General features: G+C 39.6%; 1 protein-coding gene across 1 annotated transcript in view; it reads right to left on the minus strand.

Moving 5' to 3' along the window:
- LOC120517506 (ephrin type-A receptor 7-like) overlaps positions 1 to 23,328 on the minus strand; it is a 607,868-nt gene that overhangs the window by 25,673 nt on the left and 558,867 nt on the right. The window contains exons 9-10 of the mRNA XM_039739879.1: positions 22,227 to 22,352; positions 10,219 to 10,404 (exon numbers count right to left, since the gene is read on the minus strand). Coding sequence (XP_039595813.1) covers positions 10,219 to 10,404; positions 22,227 to 22,352 — 312 coding nt within the window. The remainder of the gene's footprint in view (positions 1 to 10,218; positions 10,405 to 22,226; positions 22,353 to 23,328) is intronic.

The raw sequence follows: 23,328 nt of genomic DNA on the forward strand, positions 1-23,328 counted from the left end.
TAGTGAAAATGTGCTCAACAGAGAGTTGGGAGGCTCTACGCATTGGAAGGAGAACCCCAGAGCAGGCCCAGGACACACTGAATGGGTTACATCTCTTAGCTGGCCTGGGAATTCCCAAGAAACTGTGGGATTAACCCTTAGAATGTCTTTAAATGTTGACTCAGTGCTGTGCTATTGTGTTTTTGTTTTACCTGATTCCAATACCCCTTTTTATGTGCCCTGGACATAAGATTCTTCACCCTAAACCTATTTTATATTGACTAGCCATCTTAACCTATAGATCCTAAGTATTAAAATATATGTCATTAATCATGTTTTAATGATTGTAAGCAAACAAAGTACTCTAAATACACAGTACAATTTATAAAAATATATGGTGGGTCAAAAACTGACCTGAAGGAAATGGCAATGTTGACAATCTGTAGCATTTGTATAAGAAAAGTGACATTTTTGGAATCTTTTTTTGTTTTTTATAAAGTCTGAGTGCTTTACTAAAAACCTCTAACATTTGTAAGTTGAAATTATGACATTTAGGATGGTTATATAGGTTGTGAACAAAAAAAATACCCTAAATGCAGTGAAAAATCCATTAAAGTCCATGATAGGTCAAAACTAACCTGAAAGACAGGGCAAGATAAAAAAATTTAAATGGTTGTACAAATTATCTGATATTTACATTTTATTGTACTATTCTGAAATTGTGGGAAATGTAGGAAAAGTTTTATTCTGATTTCAAACACAAAATGTTGTCAGATTCGACCCAAAGATACTGTTAGAGTTAAAGTCTTGTTGGGTGAAGTCATTCGGCTACAACATAATGAAAAGCAGGGTGTCAATAAGATGAGACTGGACTTTACATGGAATCTGAATTGAAAACAAATATGCTCACATCTTTCAACTGACATAGTTGTGTATAAATAAATGTTTAGAACAGTTATGAAGCACCTGTCACATATTGGGTGACACACCCCACTTGCACAAACTAGTATAGTTCAATCTGATCAGAGCATCAGTTATCTTATTTAGTTTACAATCTAATCCATTCTCATACAAGAAAATGAGCTGAAGTTTAATGTGTGACTTGTTATCCATCCTTCAATTTTCAAGTGAAAATCCGAGTTTCAAGGCCAATGGGACAACAGATACCAGGTAGAACCCAAAATAGGTAAAAATGACATATTTATTCATTTAAAGTTAAATGTAGAGAGAAAAATTGTGCAGACTCAATTTTCTGTATGTATTGTGACACATGTGCATCTTGGGGACAGCTTTAAGGCTCTGGTGGTGGTAATTCAATACTGGTCTACAAGATAGCAGTGTATACTTATGCCTCTTCTCTTCCTCCCTCTACAGAACAGATGATTGACAACCTGACCACCTCTGATGTCACTTCCTGTGTCTGGCTCCCTTGACCGGTCTATTCCTGCCTGGGCTTATACTTAACAGGAAGTGTTGGCATCTTAGCCAGTCGAATATGAGACTCATGTCCTTCGGGACATTCTTAGTTGCTGAAAAGCCTTAAAATGTTTTGCTTTAATAAAATACATGGTTGCGCTGTCGCCCCAATTATTTGCGTTTTGTCTTGCCGTCTTTTACAGTATATATATATATATATATATATATATATATATATATATATATATATATATATATACTAGCCATGTGCGCCCAACTACGTTGCGCGTGTTAAAGTTGTCTGTGAAGGGCTCTCTGTTTAAACACGGCTGCCAGTCATGAATTGGGTGTTTCGTCGCACAGCATTATGATTTTTTATAAGGGAAACAAAATTACAAAAGAAAACCCTCAGATATTAATTCGATAGGAACGGCATACTCAGAATCACTGTCCGAATCGTAATTATGTGGTGGTGTAGGATCATTTCTGCTTCTGTCCATTCACAGCCTGTCTCGTTTTCACGATGCTGTCGTTTTCCTCTCACGATCTCTTCTCAATCTCCAGTCTTGCAGGCTGCTTTGTGGCAATCCAAAGAGTAAGGCAATATACACGGAGCAATGGTTATAAAAGGGGGACACATAGGTGTCCAGGCTCTTTATAGCATAAATAGGGATCTCGTCACTGACATGTGAGACGCGCAGCACTCGCCAGCTACACCGTAACAATAATAATTTCTGGAACGTGCTGTTACGTTGTCATTCATTTTACCCACTGTCTTTCTTTCATTCATATGTTATGTAGGCACGTACCTTTTATCTTCGGCAATCTCATTCTCTAACCAGGCCTCAGGAGTTAACCAGCGTAACACTGTCCACCACCCCTTTCGTTATTCCAGCACATTGTTGACATCTGTGAGTAACAACAACGTACTAAACTGGAAGGTGGTCTACGCATGCATGGAATTCGTGGACAAACAAAGATCAGGATCTAAATGAAGATCTCTTTAGTTAATTTAAAGCACAACAATTTGTTTAGTTTGAATGTCTGTGTTTTGAGGTGTGACTGGCATACTACAGTCTTCAGTAGTATACGCCTGGAGGAGATTCTTAATGCAATGCCTATATTTTAGCTGTCTCTTTACTGCCATCTAGTGCTTCCTCTTCTAATTCATTCGCGGACAAAGATAAAGATCCAAATAACGATTTTATATATATATACAAATATATATTTTGTTAGGGATGCCAGGGGCAACGACCCGGCCGGGACGCCGTGAGGGACCGGATGTGGGTCTACGCCCACCCTGGATCACGTGGGGGTCGCCTTCCTGGTTGCTTTGGGGGCCAAACCAGGAAGTGCTGGGGGGAAGAATTAAAAGGGCGCCCAGAGAGCTGCCGGGAGAACAGCCGGCACTTCCGCCACGCTGGGGCGTGGCCATTGAAGGAGTGTTGGGAATCACCTGGAGCTCATCCGGGAGAATATAAAAGGGGCCGTCTCCATTCATTCAGGGCTAGAGTCGGGTGGAAGGAGGACAAGGCAAGAGAGGAGAGTGGAGGCGGACCGAAGAAGTGGCATTTGTGGTCAGGACTGTGTGTTGAGGTTTGTGCACTGATTTTGGACTGGGTCTGAGTGACCATATCTGTAAATATTGTAAATAATAAAACGTGTGGTGGTGCCTGTCTGTGTCCGGGTCGAGTCCACATCTGGCATAGTCGGCAGGATGCTCCGCCTGTTTCAAGACGGGGACATGATTATAAAAATCTTGTTGTAGACGGCCCGGCGCAGCAGGGGATCCCACCCACGTGCACACAGCCCCGTGGGGTAAAGAAACCCCACGGACAGCCAGGGGTCCGCAGGAGGGCCGTTTTCCCATGCCGCGGGCAGGCGGCGTGCATGGAAGGAGTGCAGCGGTCTCCAACGAGCGCGCTGTTGCTGGAGGCGCCCGGGACGTATCCTCGGTTAGACGGGACCTGGGAGGTGAGTTCCCTGCCTATCGGCAGCCGGCCCGGTGTGTATTCTGTTTTCCAGGCAGGGACCTTCCGGATCTGCGTCAGTGGTCTTTGCCGGCTGCTCTGTCGGAGCTGGAGGTGTGCCTTCAGCCCGCGGAGCAGCGGTTATTCCAGGTGCTACGTGCCCTCCGGGCAAAGATGCGGGTACTGGAGAGGAAGGCAGTCGCATCCATAGAGGACCTGCGGATGGCGATCTGATGGCGCGGCGCTGGATTCTCCAGCCGGAGCAACACGGCGGGGAAGGTAGGTTTCGCCGTCCCCGTACAGCATGAGGGAGGGTCTGCTGAACATGGCTGTGATTCTAAAGATCAGCTTCAAGTAAGCAGTCCTCCGACAGTAGGTGCGGCGCCGCGGGCTGTATGCGCGGCGAGGGGGGAGTCTGTGAGGACGCTGAGTGGACACGGGCTGCTAAGTGCCCCGGGTCCTAGCGCCCTCCGCCCCGAGTCGGCTGTGGTCTTGTGCCGCACTGTAGGGACGCAGACGGGAAAGAGGCTCTTTCTTTGTAGTAAGGAGTCTCAAACCGTCAGGGCGTACCAGAGTGACAGGAGGAATGGCAGGCTGAGTGCCGGTTCCTCCGATACGGGAGGACGTGGTGGTGGGTGCTGGCCGCCCTCTGCAGGGGCAGAGGGAACCCGTGAAGTCGGTGGGGAGGAAAGGACGGAAGGCGGTCCTGTCTGTTACATCAACAGGAGGGACATGGAACTCACGGAAGGGGTGCCGAACAGGCAAGTGTCGGGGTGCTGGTCGGATGGGGGCACAAGGGGAAGCCAGGGAAGGGTGTCCAGGCAGCGGCTCTGCCCCTTTGTTTCTGTGTGTTTCAGGACTGGACCCCGGACAAGCAGTAGGACCCGCTACGTTGGGAACCTGCCCTCAGAGGACGGGCTGTCTGCTTGCAGGACTCTCCGCTGGCGAGGGCTGCTGCCACAGCTGATGGAGGCTACGGAGGAGCGAGTGGCTCCAACCAAAGGGGCGCGAAGACCTCGGAGGGGGTGCCAAATGAGTGGGCGCCGGAGTGCTGGTAAGAGGGGGGAGCGTAACCTGTGCGAGGCACAGGAGGGCACCAAGGGCTGGTGCTCAGGTCGCGTCTCCACCCCATTCCTGTTTGGGGAACAGGACCGGACCCTTCAGGGGTGTAGTGCCCTCCCGGGATGGGCCGCTCCTCCCGAGTGGTCTTCGCTGGCTGTGGGGCAGTATCAGGGATGCCAGGGGCAATGACCCGGCCGGGACGCCGTGAGGGACCGGATGTGGGTCTGCCCACCCTGGATCACGTGGGGGCCACCTTCCTGGTTGCTTTGGTGGCCACGGGTTGATAGCATGGAAGCCCCTACCCTGTAGGGGCTCGTGGTCACCGCCAGGAGGTGCCCCAATGCCTTGGGGACCTGTTACCTCAGCACTTCCACCACACCAGGAAGTGCTGGGGGGAAGAATGAAAAGGGCTCCCAGAGAGCTGCCGGGAGAACAGCCTGTACTTCCGCCACGCTGGGGCTCTGGCCAATGAAGGAGTGTCAGGAATCACCTGGAGCTCATCCGGGAGAATATAAAAGGGGCCGTCTCCCTTCATTCAGGGCTAGAGTCGGGTGGAAGGAGGACAAGGCAAGAGAGGAGAGTGGAGGTGGCCCAAAGAAGTGGCATTTGTGGTCAGGACTGTGTGTTGGGGTTTGTGCACTGATTTTGGACTGGGTCTGAGTGACCATATCTGTAAATATTGTAAATAATAAAACGTGTGGTGGTGACAAACAACATGTCCGTCTGTCTGAGTCCACAATATATATATATATATATATATATATATATATATATATATATATATATATATATATATATATATATATATATATATATATATATATATATATATATATATATATATACTGTGTATGAATATGTATATATATATATATATATATAGTAGACACCAGGGGGTGCTCCAGGTAAAAGAGTCTTTTATTTGTGGGAAGCTCTTCCCTATAAGTGTCCCAACTCAGCCACAAGTATAAGTAATACACAAGTACAATTATACTTCTTTTCCTCTTTCTCTCTCTGTCACTGCCTCCTCCACTCCTATTCGCAAACTTAATTCTCCTCCTCCTGATTCATTGATATGAGGTAGGCAGCTCCTTTTATCTAATTCCTGGGAGTGCTTCCAGTGATATGATGCTGCAGCTCCGAAACACTTCCAGGTGAAGTTGGAGCTCTAATCCCAGAGTTCCTCCTGGCAGCCCCTGCGGGACCCAACAAGGGACTAAAATACCTGGCATGCCTTGTGGGCACTCATGTAGGGATCCAAACCTGGGCTGGCTGCCATCTAGCATCCTATTTAAGCTGTCTCCACCTGTTCCCCCACTTCAAGGGTGTCCTGGCCATTTAAGAATATACAGTGTGTGTATATAATATATACATATATACAGTATATATATTTACAGAGTATGAGATGGCCAGTTTTCCTATATATAGGAAGCCTACCAAACAGTCCCAGGTTCAAATAAAGGGGTGTTTATTAGACAAATACCTCCAAAAAAGTATCAAAGCACGTTATCTTGCTTTCAATCACCTCTGCTCTCGCCAATGCACAGCTCTTCTCCAATTGAGTGCTTTGTCCTCCTCCCAGATCTGACTTGACTGAACAAAGCAGCGCAGTCCCTTTTATTGCAGAACTGGGAGTACTTCCAGTGCCACGGCTGTTGCCAGTTGGAAGTACTTCCAGGTCACAAGGAAGTACCACATAACAGGGAGTACATCTCCCTGCAGCATCCTCTTACAGCACCCACAAACCCCAGCAGGGCTGCTCTGCTGGACTACAATTCCCGGGATTCCCTACTGGTTCCCAAATGGGCACCGATATCATGTGTCGCTGCCATATAGCAACATCTAACACCCCCCAGAGACAGTTCTTTCCTGTCTTCCTATTTTATCCCAGCCAGGGAAGGTGCAACACACATGTCCGGTTAGGACACCTATCCATTATCCATCTTCTCTCCTGGCTAGGATGTCCATCCATCAATTAGGGAAATTTTGCCCAGGTGAGACATCCTTCTCTCTCTCGACTGGGATGCCCTTCTCTCCATTCAGAGCCCCAAGTCCAGGTAAGGTATCTTCCTGATTCTTTATCGGGATGCTCATCCATCCTGTGTGCCACCTAGTATATATATTGTATATACACACATATACACAAATGTTTTCCATTTTTACTTTTTAATATTGCTAATTTCTTTCCAAATAATTTACAAACATAGCTCCCTATGAAAGGAAATATACACATATCCAAATGGAGTCTACTAGATTAATCTGCAAAGTATATGTTTGAGATCCTCTACTTGCCGATGTGCGGGTTTTGATTTGGGAGTTTTATTGAAATACTGCACAGAATTACTTGTCATAAATTTCACCGTATTGATTCATTAAGCCATTGAAAGAATGTTCAGCAAATGAACACAGCTGCAGTTTAGAAACAAGATAAAAAAGACGACAAAGAACATAATGAAACTTGACATAAAATTGTAATCTGTCAGAAAATGACAAGCTGATTAGACACACTTTTATATGGTGAATCTTTTTCATCTGCAGATACTCCTCCTTGTCCCTTCTCTGATGCTTTGACTGGGCGGCATCAATATAACTTGTTGGTTTACCTAATTTTAAGTAGGAATCCATTCTGTTGTAAAAACACCTATCATTTTTTCTTAATATAACTGATAATTAGTCAACATCCATTTTCTTCATTCCTTCCTGCAGGTCTTAAGAGTCAGCTTCAATTTATGGTTGAATAAAATGCACAAATTGTTCAAGTTTCCTTTATTCATTTTTTAATGTAATTTTTTGTAAGACTGACAATAACGTAATAAAAACATATAAAATCTCAAAAACTCCTCTGTACATTCTTTATGAAACTTGACAAATCTAGTAAGCTCTCAGCAAGCATTTTATTTCAGATTTATAGTGTGGAGACTGATTAGCAGTCACTTCTGTTAGAGAACTTGTCTCAAAAATTAATCTTGAGATTCTTTATGAAATTTGATACATCTAATTAAGGGCTACTAATGCCTGCCCTAAAGTAGTGGGTGAAGGCAAGAACCAACCTTAGATGGGAAGCCAGTCTATTTGCAGAGCAGAGCACAGTCATACACACTCATATTTAAGAGTCTTAATGGTATGTGTGTATGTACAGTACATTAGAACAATTTAGACAAGAACAGGCCATTCGGCCCATGAAAGCTCACCAGTCCTATCTACTTACTTTTTCCAAAATAACATCAAGTCTATTTTTGAAAGTCCCTGTAGTTCTACTGTCTACCACATTACTTGGTAGTTTATTCCATGGGTCTGTGGGTCTCTGTGTAAAAAAAAACAAACTTTTCCAACTGTGTCCTTGTGTTCTTAAAGAACTCATCTTAAAGTAACAGTCTCGATCCACTGTATTAATTCCCCTCATAATTTTAAACACTTTAATCATGTTACCTCTTAATCTTATTTTGCTTAAACCAAAAAACACTCCGATCTTTAAATCTTTCCTCATATTCCATCCCCTGTTCCCATGAAATCAGCCATCTGCTCTTTTCTAAACTTTCTCCAGCATTTCTATGTTCATTTTGTAGCCTGGAGACCAAAACTGTACACAGTACTCCAAATGAGGCCTCACCAGTCCGTTACAAAGCTTCAACATAACCTTCATTGACTTGTACTGTGCACATTGTCCTATATAATCTAACATTCTGTTAGCCTTCTGAATGGCTTCTGAACTCTATTTAGCAGTTGATACTGTCATGTCCACTACGACTCCTAAATTGGTCTCATAATGTGTACTTTTCGATTTTCAGACTTCCCATTATGTATTCACATTTAACATTTTTACTTCCTACATGGAATACTTTACATTTATTGACATTAAATTGCATGTGCCATAAATCTGCCCAAGCCTGTACAGTATGCTGAACATGTCCCTCTGTAATGATTCAACAGATTCCAGATTATCTGACAATCCACCTTGCTTGGTCTCATCTCCAAACTTAACCAGCTTGTTACTTCTATTTCTGTCCACATCATTTATATACTGTATGTATATTAAACTTAGCAGCGGCCCTAACACTGACCCCTGTGGAACACCACTCTTAACATCAGCCAATTCTGATATGGTTCCTTGCGCCATAACTTGCTGCTTCCTCTGTCTGATCCAATTCTGCACCCGTCTACAAACTATATGCTGAACTCCCAGTTTTTTTAGTTTGATGCCCAACCTCTTATGTAGCACCTTATCAAATGCCTTTCTAAAATTCAAGCTAACTAATATCTTATGCTCCACTTTGATCATATTCTTTTGTTGCTTATTCATAGAATTCTAGTATGTTAGTAAAACATGACCACCCTCTTCTGAACCCTTGCTGACTGTTCAGTAAAACGTCGCTTCTTGCCATGTATTGCTCAATCTTTCCCTTAATAATTCCTTCTATTACTTTACCTGTGATGCACGTTAAGCCTACTAGTTTATATTTGCTTGGATCTGCCTGGTCACCCTTTTTTAATAATTGGATAATATTTGTTATTTTCTAGACCTTTGGAATTTCCTCAGTGTGCACTGACGTCCTAAAAATACGCACCCAGGGTTTATATATGTACTCACTAACCTCCATAAGAACTTGAGGGTATATATTATTTGGTCCTGGTGATTTGTTTAATTTTAGCCTATTTAATCAATATATGTGTCTTTGGGATGAACAGTGGAGCACCTGGAGAAGAAGCCCCAAGAATTTGGTGAATCACATATGTTTGTAACATGACAAACACTGCAATCAATTATGTTGTATATTATGTCTGTAATAATTTACACCACTTTGCAGAGATCTGTTTTGACTTTGACATTAAAGAGTCTTTTTTCTTGACCAATGTCAAAAGAAGCCAAATAAAGTCCATGGTAATTCAAGGTTGTATATCAATAAAATGTGAAAACCTACAAAAGGGTGAATGCATTTTATTTGTATCTATACTTAAAATACATATTCTATATAATATTGTATGCTATGTGTGCTTCTTTATGTGGTTATGTGTCTTTGCTTGGTGTTGCATTATGTCTCCTGTTCTTGGGAGACATGCAAGTAAGAATTTCATTGCAGTATGTACACATGACAGCAGACTTGAACTTGAACCAAATTTAATGCAGAGGAAAATATCAAACTCTCAGTCAGTAGTGATAAACACTGCGCCAACATGCTGCTCAAAATCTCCAATTTATCCTGTCTCTTCTCATATTTATGGAAAATGATTACATTTTAAAAAGAAAAAAAAAAACAGATACGTGTTAAATTAATATTGTTTGAAAATGGCCAAAAGCATCCTTCAGGAATAATAGAACCTCTATTTACATGATAAACAAGGATTGAGAGGCTTCCCACTCAAAATCGCATACCCTTAACATTTTGTCTTAGATGTTGTGAGTGATCAATTAGAATAATTTTGGAAAAAATCGCATCACATTATCATCCAAATTAAACTGATTTCAGCGGAAGCAAAATGCTTCTAATTACTTGCCCTGCTTTTTTCTTACATGCATTGCTTAATTATCTGTTTATCAGTTGCATTTAATGTGAATTGCAAGAGCACAGCAAATGCTTCCCATATCTTTAGCAGAAAAAAGAACTGCAGAAATGAAAAGAACAGAGAAGGTAAAAACATAACTCACTGCTGTGATCTTCCAGCATAGCTTAGCAGAAGAATTCAGTCTAATCTGATTCTAAAGAAAATCAACCAACATTTATTTTGCCCCTATTAAGCTCCTTTCTACATACACTCCCTTTCCACAATGGAAACAAATCTCAAAAAGGCTTACCTCTTGTAATAACACCTTCAAGACGAACAATATTTGGATGGTCAAACTGGCCCATTATGCTTGCTTCAGTCAAGAAGATGCGCTTTTGTTTGTCAGAGCAACCCGCTCTAAGTGTTTTAATTGCGACAGGAAGTTCTCTCTTACTTGGCAGCTTCAAGCATCCTCTACAGACTTCTCCAAATTCACCTGAAGAATGCAAATTAAATCATTCAGCAGGACAGAACAATCAAAGATATTTTTCAGCTTACACTCTTGTATGTGTTTGCAGTATTGACACAATTCTAGAACATATTACTCAGAAGGATTTGCTTAGGCTTTCTAGAGACACGGATGCATCATTTAATCAATTATTATTAATTTTTTTTGTTATTATTCCGCATTGATTGAGTAACCTCCTATAGTAAAATAAGATTCAAACTCTGTATATCCAACCAAAGATTTAATTAAAAGATGTCAGAGGCTCCAGGGGAACCTTTCAATAACTTGGCAGTAACGTCATTTCTACAAAAAATTTAAAAATGATAGGCAAAAACACAAAATTTGCTTCAATGCTTTGAATTATATTATTGATTCAGGAGAAACAACTTCATTTTTTCCTTTAAACAAATGCATACATAAAGCAGCATTTTCGTGAAGAATTCTGTAGTCTCAGTTTTAGGTTATATTAAAATTAGTGTCCAGTGGTGCCAATTGGCATAAGAAGGAGGATGTTAAGTGTGGTGGCACACCCTAGCCCTTTTATGTTGTCCTTTATCTGTTCTCCTTTATACCCTTAATACAAAAAATAGAGAGTGAATTGGGGTGCTGAAGGTGTGCTGCTTGCAGAATACAATCAGAATGAGGTGACAATTGAGGTGAAACAGCAGGTTATCTGTAAACATTTTTGGAGGGAAGTTGAGTAATTTTCAAACTAAATATTGAATTGATGGCTGATAGCATGATAACATTTGTGCTTTTCATTTGCAGCAGCATCACTCTGGGAGAAAAGGGAGTAGCTGTGAAAACAGAATATGACTAAAGGAATGGAATACAAAGTACTGTGGGCATACTCCTGATTTCCATTGCCTGGCACTTTGAATGTATACCATTAAGATTTGCTGTCAAATAACACTTCCAATTTTGATTTAAAATGGATACTTCCCTGTTAGCTAAAATCATTTTCCCAATCATTTTTACATGGCTGTGATACTGATAACAATGTACAGTAGCATGTTTCCAGAAGTGCAATAAAACAGAAAATGACCCATGTCACGTATCACAGGAGTCTGCCAGCAGCTTTGCACTGGAGGTAAAACTGAGGATGGCCTTAGACAAGACATAGACACTAACCTCTCTACCATCTTCCACCCCAGAGAGGAGAACAATCCCATTTTAGACATGTGACCTCACTTCCAGACTGTTTCAGATATGGCATCAACACCAAATAAAGGAACAGAATCAATCAGATGGCGATGCAACTTGCCACAGTTGCCCACTGAAGTCATTTATTTTGAAGGCTTTACCTTGCTAAGAAGCTTACTGCTGTTCAAGTATTTTGTTTTTCATATCTCACCATTTATTAGCATCAGTGCTACTAAATGGGGTACTCCAAAAAGACCCTAACCATTTATGATGCCCTTGTTCTCCTTTACACCCTTTCTACCATAACTAAATCCAACAAAGCAATTTCAATTCTTGTCTGCTTTTAAACCCACATAATCCTGGTCTTTTGGTCATGGGAGTTGGAACTCATCTTTAAAAGCATTGGGCACAAAGCTGGATTCCATCCAAATGAGGCCACCATTCCATTACAAGCACACATACAGTATGTTCACACTTATACCGGGCTAATTTAGACTCATTAATTAACTTGTTGTGAAAGGTTTTGGACTGTGGGGGGAAAAATGAAGTATCAGGAGAAAAATTCCAGCAGATATGGATAAAAACATGCAACATCACAAACTCGACAATCAGGTGGGTAACTGAACCTAGTCTCCAGGAGTTATGCAACAGATACACCAAGTACTTTACACGTGTGCTGTCCATTTTGCCAATGTGTCTACCTAAAGCTTTAAGTATCCAAAAATAAAACAAGTCTTTATTTTCCAACAAAAATAAATGGGCAAAACGTCACTTTCTGGTAATCCATTAGGCCATTCTAAGAAGCAAGCAACTCCATCATCTATTTGAAAACAGCTCAGAAATCACGAGGAACCTAAAGATAAAGAGCTTTTGTTGACACATAAAGTATTGTTTTCATGGAGTCATCCAAGTCCCATGTGTAGTGACGAGTGTAACAATTCCCACAAAACTGAATTTGCAGCAGAACTACGTGTTTTCTGTGTGGTGACATTTTTCTGTAAAGAAAACACTAATTTCCATGATGGTGCATTTTAGTGTGCCTTCATTTGGAATAAATACAGAATGTCATATTTTTAAAAAGCAAACTGTGCTTCTCTATGGTGATATGAACCTGATACATAAATTTATTTGACTTTACTGGCGGGTGACAGACTTTATGAATTACACAGCTGCAGAAAAGAATTAAAGTAAACAAGGAAATGTGAATGAGGCTTTAGGAAGTAGTATTCCAACCCAAAAACATTCACAACCTCTAAAAAACTCTTTTTAGTAAGTTTTGTGTTTCACAATTAGAAAATTAACTAGAAAATTAACTTTAGTGTCATTTTCACAAAACTATATATAAATCCATACTTGCTTATTTCTCTTGTAAGTACTTATGTGGCTTGTGCTTGGCATTGCTGTCTCACAGCCCTAGAGGTCGAGATTTGATTCCTGACATGGTCGCTGCCCGTGTCAAGTTTCAAACTTTTCCAGGTTTTCTCCACGTATTCTGATTTTCTTCTGCAAGATAGATCAAGTGATTGTCTGGTGTAGGTATGTCATGAATTTGTCCAGCAACTGACTGGATGTGTTTCATTCATTTCTGGTCCCTGCCTTAAGACCAGTGGTGCTAGATTAGGTGCCAGTTTCCCATGACACTGTGACACACTTAGCTGATTTAGAAAAGGAAATAACCTGGATATTCTCATCATTTTTTCAAACATGTAGTCTTTGACTATTTGACATAAATATATCATTTGGGTAAATATCAGGATCCTGCTTGTGCAACAGCAACATTTACAGTTTGGGCTTAGAGAAACCTTTCCCAGAATGCAGCTCCAAATGATGCCACTAAGTATATGCTTTATGGCTGCTTTAGGTTAACATATTTCTCCTTCATACAATTTGAAAAGCTAGAATCAGAATCTGGAGATCTCTTCGCCCAGTTTCTAATTATGTTCAATGAACAAAACCAGGCACTGTGCAAATTCTTTGGACTTAAACACACCCTTATGTTGTTCTTCTTCTTATGACTTAAAAACCAAAATTGCATCTCACATTTTAGAAATGCCCATTAAAGTTCCTTTATTGTAAAGCTTTAGCTGAACCATTTTTGAATGGTGCTCCTCACATTCAGATATATCTCCCAGTTTCCTTTAAACACTTATAATGACTAGCAGGATTTTCAATTTTCAAACCCTTTCCCAGTCTGCTGGTAGAGCTATGTTTTTTCTTCTTACTGTAAAAGGATTGCAGTGCATCTGGAAAATATTGTAAAAAGTAGTAAATCAATTATTTAATTTAGGATCACAATTAAAAAACACTTTATGTGTGCCTTATGACCAAAGTGTTTTGCTATGATCTCTCTTTTTATAAAGGATACTTAAAATTTTAAAAATGCAGTTTGAGTCATGATTTTACACTAATTTGAACAAGCAAACCTCAATTCAATCAAAATAATTGGTATTTAGTAGTGAAATACATTGTCATTGCAGTATTCCTTACCACATTGTCTATGAAGATTTGACAATAAATACATAGTGAGCCATTTTCAAATTATTTGGATTAACTAACATGACATTTTTAATGTAATATGATGTGTAATATTTTTAAAACCAGAGTTGATAAAATATTTGAAAACCGGATGTCTGATTGTTTGTTGGCATCTTTTTTAGAATGAGTTATTGAAACCTTAAAGCACTTGGGTTCTTGTGGGCTGGAGAGTCTTTACTGTAGAGTTATACACCCTTCTTGTGCGTTTCTTCCCTGAGACTGATTTGCTGTATAATTCTGCTGCCGTGTGTCTACTGTTTCTGACCTGGGTGATATAAAATACTGCATGGAGTGCCACTTTCTTGGAAAGGTTTGGAGTGCTCTCAGACTTCCAAAATCTGTTGGCTGAGGAGCTCACAAAACAATCTGAAGCAAGACATTAAATCAAAGAGAACAGACTGACTTTGATGGAAGAGATGTTGCACAGCAGTATGAAGGCTTTGCATGATTTGCCAATTGAGAACATAACTGTTCTTGAGCTGCACATATTCATTCATGAAAAGCAGCTCACGGGGATTTATCCAAATCATTGGATGACCCTCAGGATTTCTGTCACTCCTCCAGAAACAGTGGATGGAGCAGAGAGAAGCTTTTCTAAACTTAAGCCTATTAAGACTTACCCGAGGTTCACCATGACACACGACCACCTCAGTGCTCGTGCTGTCACTGGTGTCAACCATGAGGTTTCTGTAAAGAGCTCCTATGATGATGTTATTGATAAGTTTGTATCAACAATGGGTAGAAGGGTCAGGTTTTAGATTTGGAGGTGCAATGGGCTTGTAATGTGTAATAACATGTTTCAGTTTGGATTCAAATAGTGAGAATCCTGTGTGTGTAATAAAAGCTTTAATTTATACCTGTAAATAGTTGTGTGTAAAGTGAAAATTGTTGGAATTTTTTTTTTTTTAGCATTGCTTGGCATTACTTATTATAACTATAACTGTTGAACCATTTATTATTGCATTTGTTATAAGTAAGTTTTTTTGTTTTAGTTTGTATTTTTTAACACTATTTCAATAAACTGCTGCATATTGTACCACATTCAAGTTGTACCATGTAGGTTTACCTGGCAGTGGGGGGCGTGGATTTGTGAAGCATTTGCTTCGGGGTGGTGTCTTGATCTTGCCTACTACACCATATGTGGCAGTCTATTACATATTGTATGTACTGTATGTGCATGACTGCACTTCTTTAATACCTGAGGTGAGTCTGTTTTGCATACTGGGCTTGCTTCCTGCTTCCACCATAGCAGTTGTGATTTGCCACCCTGACCACAATAAGTGAGCACAGAAAATGGATGCTTCCTCGATACAACCAATCTAATAAATAAAAAGGAATGTTTAAAATAGTGCCTGACATAAGGAAAGTTGTTAGCCCCTTAGATGTGAAAGAGTGACCATAATGAGATTAATCATTTTTAATACATCTTTGCTTTTAGGGAGCCATTTTATTTTAAATGTAAAGTGTGAGTGCAGATTAACAGGCAGACCCACATCCACATGTTATATAGGACCAAGAGGCCACTTTGTTAGCAATGCCACTTTTGCTAGAGAGCTGGTACCCTTTTTGCAATCAGAAGAAACAGAATTTATCTGGATATGTGCTTAAAGGATGCTGGCCCATGTTGACTCTAATGTATATTTTATAATTGTTTTAAATTATTTGCCTGTGAGGCTATACTCCCAATAACTCATTCCATCTCATACCACTCAAATGGACTAATATTTGGTGACAGTGGAAGCCACTGCATTAAGACAAATGCCCTGTCATCTTACTGAACCCATTTCTAGACAGTTCTGTGGTCTGTTATAAGAACCATCAACTGCTCAAAAGTCCATTCACAGGTTGGAAGCAAAGTTCATATTCAATTTAATTTTATTAAATTAATTCGAAATGTTATTGTCCCAAGTAGAAACTTTAGAATATCATCAGGGTAGCTTTAGGTAGACTCAGACGTCATATTAAAAGACTAAAACGCAGGCATCATACATAGGTAAGAAATAACATATATATATATATATATATATATATATATATATATATATATATATATATATATATATATATATATATATATAAAATCTGTCTGTCTGTATGTACAGTATGTCTGTCCGCTTTTTAAGAGAGAGCTACTTAACGGATTTAGATCAGATTTTTTTCTATGATTTGCTTGAACATTCCAGTTGATTTTGCGACTTCTCTCACAGCGCTAAATATCATAGTCTGCTTGCGGCAGAGATTTATTCACGCAAATCCGAGAGAGAGGCTGTAGGCTGAGGGGACGGGGAAGCGGATGGACCCTCCTCATTCACGTGCCAGCGACCATTTCAAGTCGGTCTAATGTGGCATTGGTGAGAAGGTTTTAATCCCTCACATTCCTCTAATCGAGACGTAAATGCCCTTTCAATTCAAGACATTACAGTTCCCAGTGAAGCTTTGTTTTGCAATGTCAATTAACAAGGCCCAGGGACAGACACTCAAGTTAGCAGGGTCTCTCGCATGGTCAGCTTTACGTCGCTTTCTCCTGGGTTAGTTGCCCAAGAAACTTATATGTCCTCACCCCAATAGCAAAACCAACAATATTGTATATCAAGAGGCCCATGGATATGAAAACTTTCAGTATAAATTCTTTTCAATACAAATTACATTTTTTAAAATCCTGTTTCACTACTACGTGGGTGGAGCAGCGTGGGACAGCAAGTTTGGTTCACTACATACATGAACATTTTAAAAAATGGAACCAAAAATAGGACTGAAAAACTAACAATATTATTAATACATTTATTTAAATTGCACATTTAATGCATTAAATGCAGCCTAAAGTGCTTTGCAAGAAATTATAATTATAATAATGCTGATTAACAAATGATTAGCAAAAAGCGATAACTATTTTCATTCACAAGTTAAGTCTGCCTGTTTATTAAATATTAAATACTTATTGACAAAATAAAAGAGTATTTCAATAGTTTGCCTTTTGTCTTCATCAGCTAGAACCTCTAATCTGCTTTTGTGGCAAAAGCAGAAATTTCGAATGCAGCAGGTGAATTCTGTCTGAGAATCTGCACTGCAGTTTCTCCAATACTTGGTTACTAAACAACTGTGTCAGATTTGACTGTTGGAACCTTCTTGCTTTTAATGTATCACTAGCTGTTGTACCTGGCTTCACATGGAAGAGTGATACAATGTATTGTGACAAATAGATACACTCAGTAATTAGCAAAAGCATGTTTAGTTCTTTATCTTTCTTTTAAGTGGTAGCAAACCCAAATAAGTCACTAGAATGGCCAAGTTCAAAATAAGCCGTCTATGGCCCCAGTACACCAGTTAGCATCAGTCAGTGGTGGTAGGCAAACCCAATCCCCTCTCAACTTTGCAGTAAAAAATATAAAACAAACAGTTTTAAACTGATCATCAAAAACTGTAAATAAGTCTAGTTTTTGAATGTAAAACCACAGAGCTTCCTGGGAATTTAAATCAGTTTGACGGTACAGTATGTTACATGCGTAAAATAAATAAAAAGTATGTCTGACACAACCTCCTCATTGTGTCATGAATTATTTTAGTATTATTTACCATCTAGTGCTTCTGAGCTTATGGAGGCCTTGTGAAATTTTACTGTGAAATTAAGTATAAAATTTTTAAAAATGGAAGTCATTTTGCAGCAAAGACCAATTTGTAGAACAGTAAAATAATTAGGCAGCACAGTAATGATATGGAAAATGATATAAAGGGTGTAGAATGCACCATAGTCGTAACATTCAAAGTCGATGACTGAAAGAAAATGGGGATTGAGTGCAGGGTGCCACTTTGAAGCCCAAAAACAGTCAAATTACTGCCTCCTGTAAAATGTTGTCCAACATTATTTAGTTCATTTCAAGTCGGTGACTTGCTACACAAATACCCTCCACCACCTTCAAGCTGCAAACATCTATAAATGCCAATCCTCTATTAAGCAAACCGATGACTAATTTGAATGAGTAGGCGGGGCATGTTAGTTAAATTTCAATAGTAATTATCCCAACTGGATGAGGTCCGCCAGAGGCTACAACCTACAGAGTGACGCCTTTAAATGGATTTCTTCCAATATTTCTTTCTATATATGTTGTATATTTTTTTGAAGATAACATAACAAAGTTAGTGAAGGGTTTTGTCAGTGTGTATCTGCAAAAAAAAAAAAAGTTAAAGGTTATTTCCACGGTGAAAATGAAAGAAGGTAAGAGACATGACATTTTGACTGTATAGGCTTCATCAGTTGTGGTATAAAAACATTGTGTCACTTATCTCCTTTCCACTTCAGCATGGAAATAACCTTTATAACTTTTTTGTATTATGAGAAATGTGTGACACCCTTAAACCAAAGCAACACAATTATGAATGTCAGGGTGAAATGCAACACATTCTCTATACATAAAAGACATCTTTTTACAACTATGCCACCATAGTTTACTAATTTATTATAAATGTGACATTAAAATAATAAAGGATTATTAATGAAATCTGCTAAAGCCTTTAATCATCACTATTAGGATTATATTCCCACAATTTCCAATGCATTTTTTTTAGTTTTAAAAAATACTAAAAAAAATTTCTGACATATTTACAGTACAAAGCAGGATCTGACAGTTACTGCAAAAATACTTTCTGTACTGGAGTTATCTCACCTCAGCGTTCCTGTGCTTTTTTTCTTTATAAACTGTTATTGGTTGATACCCACTGCAATGTCCAATTTCATCAATAACTGGCTAGAAGTAGCTGTGACTGCAAGGTGGCTGGTTGAATGAACTATACCTATCTGTGAAATTGCCATGTTTAAAAAAAATGAAGGGGGCTGTGTGACATTTCACTGTCATAGGTTGGAAAGAAAAAGAGGCTAAATGAGTGGTGAAAATAAAGATAAACATTTTTGTCTTTACAAAATCACACACATTTATTAACCTATATTCTAAGTTAAAATATACCGGATATATTATAGTAATGCATGCACATCAAAGGATCTCCTCATAGGCTCAGTCGAAGTATATAATAACCCGTCAAGATGAGAGGGTTTGGCTGCTGCTAACATTATCATCTCCTTCTTTCTCTAATAAGGGCAACTGACTCCACTCCTTCCAGTCCAGCCACCATAAAAACCTGGGTACCCTGGAAAGGGACATTCTTTACTGGCTCAAGTGACCCACCAGACGGAGATCCGCTAGCAATGACTTGACTACCCAGCCCAACCATTAAGCTTATCTGCGATCTGCACCACCACCACCTAGTCAAAGCACTGTGATGTCCCTGCATTGATGGATTAAAGGCCAGAAGTCCATGTGACCTCATCATCAAGTCCTTCCATGAGAACCCTGAATACAATGAGGACTAATCATTTATGTTACGTACAATGCCTAGAGGGGGCTGGGAGGTCTCATGTCCTGGAACCCCTGCAGATTTTATTTTTTCTCCAGCCATCTGGAGTTTTTTTGTTTTTTTCTGTCCTCCCTGGCCATTGGACCTTACTTTTATTCTATGTTAATTAGTGTTCGCTTATTTTAATTCTTACTTTGTCCTTTTTCTCTTTCTTCATCATGTAAAGTACTTTGAGCTACATTATTTGTATGAAAATGTGCTATATAAATAAATGTTGTTGTTGTTATGCCTGAGTTGTTGTTATGCCTGAGTTTTTCACTCATAATGGGACACACACACTGAACAATGTTTTCTTTTGTTCTGTTTTGCTTTTGTCTCCAGACAATAAATGGGACGACCTGGTTGGCACCCCAAAATTTCTTGGAGTCTCGAAGTTGCCATTCCTGCACCCGGCCACAATACATTATATAAAAGAATAAGATATTAGATAACAAAGATAATCTAAATAAACAAAGTGCCATTCCTTCTGAGCAATTACCATAAGGCACACTAGTTGATATGTAGTGTTATTAATTTACTATTATTTCAGCAGAAAAATGAGTTTGTCTCAGATTTAATTTTTCCAGATATTTATACCAAGTTGGACTATGCCAGAAATAACTGCAAAGTTTAATAGAAAAAGATACAGTGGTTTTTGGGTGCTGCTCTAACAGACAGAAATCCAATTATATACTTATGGATTTCACAATTTGAATAATCTAATTGTTGGTATTGTGAAGATTTCTAAACCAATCCAGCAGAACATAGGTTAAAACAAAACAATATAACATTTAATAATGTTAGAATTACATTTTGTGATGGACAGCTAGGTTCCATGCCCGGCCGGGAAGCCCCTGCTATGTATGTTCAGGGGGAGCAACTTTGGACAGCTCAATACCGCCCCCGGGCCAACGATGATTCCCCAGCCTCCCACCTGGCTCCATGGGAGATGGAGTCTTCCACAGCCTGGTTGGGAGCTGGGATGGCTGCTAGGGGGTGATGCCGAGTCTCAAGAACACGGCTGGACGAGTCATCAGCCCCACCCGGAGGTGCAATTGGGACCAGGTGGTCAAACACCTGGAACACTTCCGGGTGGGCTATAAAACAGGCCAGCCTCCACCACTCAAGGGCCAGAATCGGGAGGAAGAGGACGAGGTTGCCTGGGAGGAGTGGTGGTGCCAGAGGAAGGGTTGTTTGTGCTCTGTTTAAAGTGCTTTGGGACTGTGTTGGGCCTGTAGAGTAAATAAGAGTAAATAAAAGCCTGTGTGATTTTACACGTGCCTCTGCGTCAGTCTGTGCCGGGTCGGGCGCTATATAGTACCTTTATCACAATTTAAAAAGACAGAAGAGGCTGTTTTTTTTTTTTTGTAGATAGCTACTGTGATTTGATTAGAAGTCAGCTTTGAGTCTATGATTATCCCAAGAAACTTCTAACTTTGAAGTCACTATAGTGTTGTCTTTGATAATGCGTTTCTTCCAGATTCGTTTAGCATTTCATTACATTTATATCTGCTGACAATCAAACTTTGCTCCTCTTGCAAATGGCCAGATACAGTATATAGCATACCACAAAAACACACTTTACAGTATTAGACTGCCACCTTCAGTCTGAATCATTGACACCCAGCAGGATGGATCTGTAGGTTTTTATGGCTGCCACCATATCCCTGGTCTTTAATCTACATAAATCAGCACAATCAGAGGTTCATGAGGCCAGGTAATTTTGTTCAAAGCTTCAGTGCTGCATTTGTTTTCTGATATACTTCTCTGTCCACCACTGTTGTATCAGGTCATAGCCCATTTTTTATTCAATTCAAGTAATGTGGGCCCATGTTTGCCACTATGTTTCCAATCGTTTTTAGAATGACTGTTCAAACTAGATTCAGCTCTGACACTGTTGAGGATGTACAGTAATTTCCAGTTTGCCTGCTGTTCTTTAAACACTCATGCCAGAATATTTGGTGCCCTCTGCCATGCTGTCTTTAGTCTCACCCATTATCTCCCTGAGTTGCCCACTTGCACAATTTATACCTGCTTCTTGCCTTTAAGCAGAAGTGTCTACGCTTTTAATTATGGAAGTATGTTTAATGATTCTTAGTTAAGTGGACTCTCAGTGTAAAATTTTATTTAAGAAAGAAGTCTAGTTTTCATGCAAGAATGTAATCACTGGAAGAATGGTGTATCATGGGAATTTTTTACTACATTCCTTGATTATCCAAGATCAGAAAGGACTTCTGCCTCAGGTAATCTTCTTGAAGTGCTGAAAGTTTGACACTCTAAATTCACTTCAACTGCAATTGTCATTATGCAATGGCCTGAAAATTCAAAATCCACCCTGACACACTGGAAAGTGAAAATGAGGTTTCACTGCTAGCACCATTACAAAGGATCCATGCTTTTATTGCCTAGGGTTCTCCTTCTAAAGTTTAATGGGCTGTTAAAAAATCTACCGCCTTACCAATTTCATTCACTTTGTGTGCTGTAATTAGCGGAGTATAGCAAGTGAACTCTAAATGTCCAGCTTCACTACCATCATGGATTTCAGCTGAATTAATCTGTATATCTAACATTTAACATTTCAGTAAAATTTAGCCATACACATTTATTATGCTAGTTAAAATGCATGATCCTTAGTCTCACCATCTACATATCCAGTAAAATAATGTGGAAATGAAATGAAAAAAAATCTTTTGGGCACAGCCATAAAGATGACAGAAAAAGCAAACAGAAACGTGATGCAATATTACCTGTGCTGATAATCCTTTCAATTTTAATACTGGAATTGTCCAGTTCTTTAGCAAAAAGGCTGACAGCCTGGATCAGATCCTCACAGGTCTCAGGATCAATGTAAGTGCGTCTCGTGGGTATCTTAACTGCAAAATCAAAAGAAGAACATTCTGAATGTATGCAGCATGGACAGGGGAAGTCACATACTCTTTTAGGAGAAAGAACATCCTACAAAACCTGGAGTACACATGATACAAATACAGATAAAAAAGGAAAAGGGATGCAAGTAAAGAACCTCAGTTAAAATGAATTACATGTTGAGACAAAGAAAGCTTGAATCCTAACACTTGTGCAGATGAACCTTTATCTGCACAAAAATGTTGCATACGCTTGATTCCAGTCTCATTTCGAGATGCATAAAAACTAAACTTGTCGTAAAGCCACGCACATTTTCATAGCAGGGTCCCCACTTGTGTACGCATTTTTCTGCTCATTTTTGCAAACTGGCACCACCCAGCATCAAAGCAGTGCTACTGTTTCTGTGGTCTACTTTTTTTTTTCAGATTCACATCTATGATGCAGGTTTAATCCAATACACCAACATTAATTGTATATTGTTTACCAAATAAATTCACTTGATTGTAATGATTCTGTAACAATACAATGGCCACAATAGCCAAACTATTCCAACTACCATGGCTGCTTTAGCGTTGTTAGAAGACATTGCAAATGGAAGAATTGGAAGAGAGTGGGTACTTACATATGATGACGACTGGCTTCTAAGTGGATTTCGATTTCCAAGAGCTATCCTCTTGAAGCTGTGTGCTGAAATGGTGCTGGATTTACCAAGGCAGACTTTGTGGAATTGTGCTTTACCTGCTCCTTTGCAGGTTCTGTCCACTCTCTGGTTTTTATCCCCAGGAGCTTTTCAATTTGAATTTGCTGACTGATCATGTATCTCACAATCATCATTGAGCTGTATAGGATGGTATTATCCGCTGCTCATTCAGATAAATAAGATTTCCTTACACTGTGGTTGAACTGGCAAACATAAAAGTGCAATTTGCAATGTCTGGTTTTCCAACTGTAATCAAAGCGGTCAACTGAATGCACATTGTTATT

This window comes from Polypterus senegalus, chromosome 17 (genome assembly GCF_016835505.1).
Source record: "Polypterus senegalus isolate Bchr_013 chromosome 17, ASM1683550v1, whole genome shotgun sequence".
NCBI lineage: Eukaryota > Metazoa > Chordata > Cladistia > Polypteriformes > Polypteridae > Polypterus > Polypterus senegalus.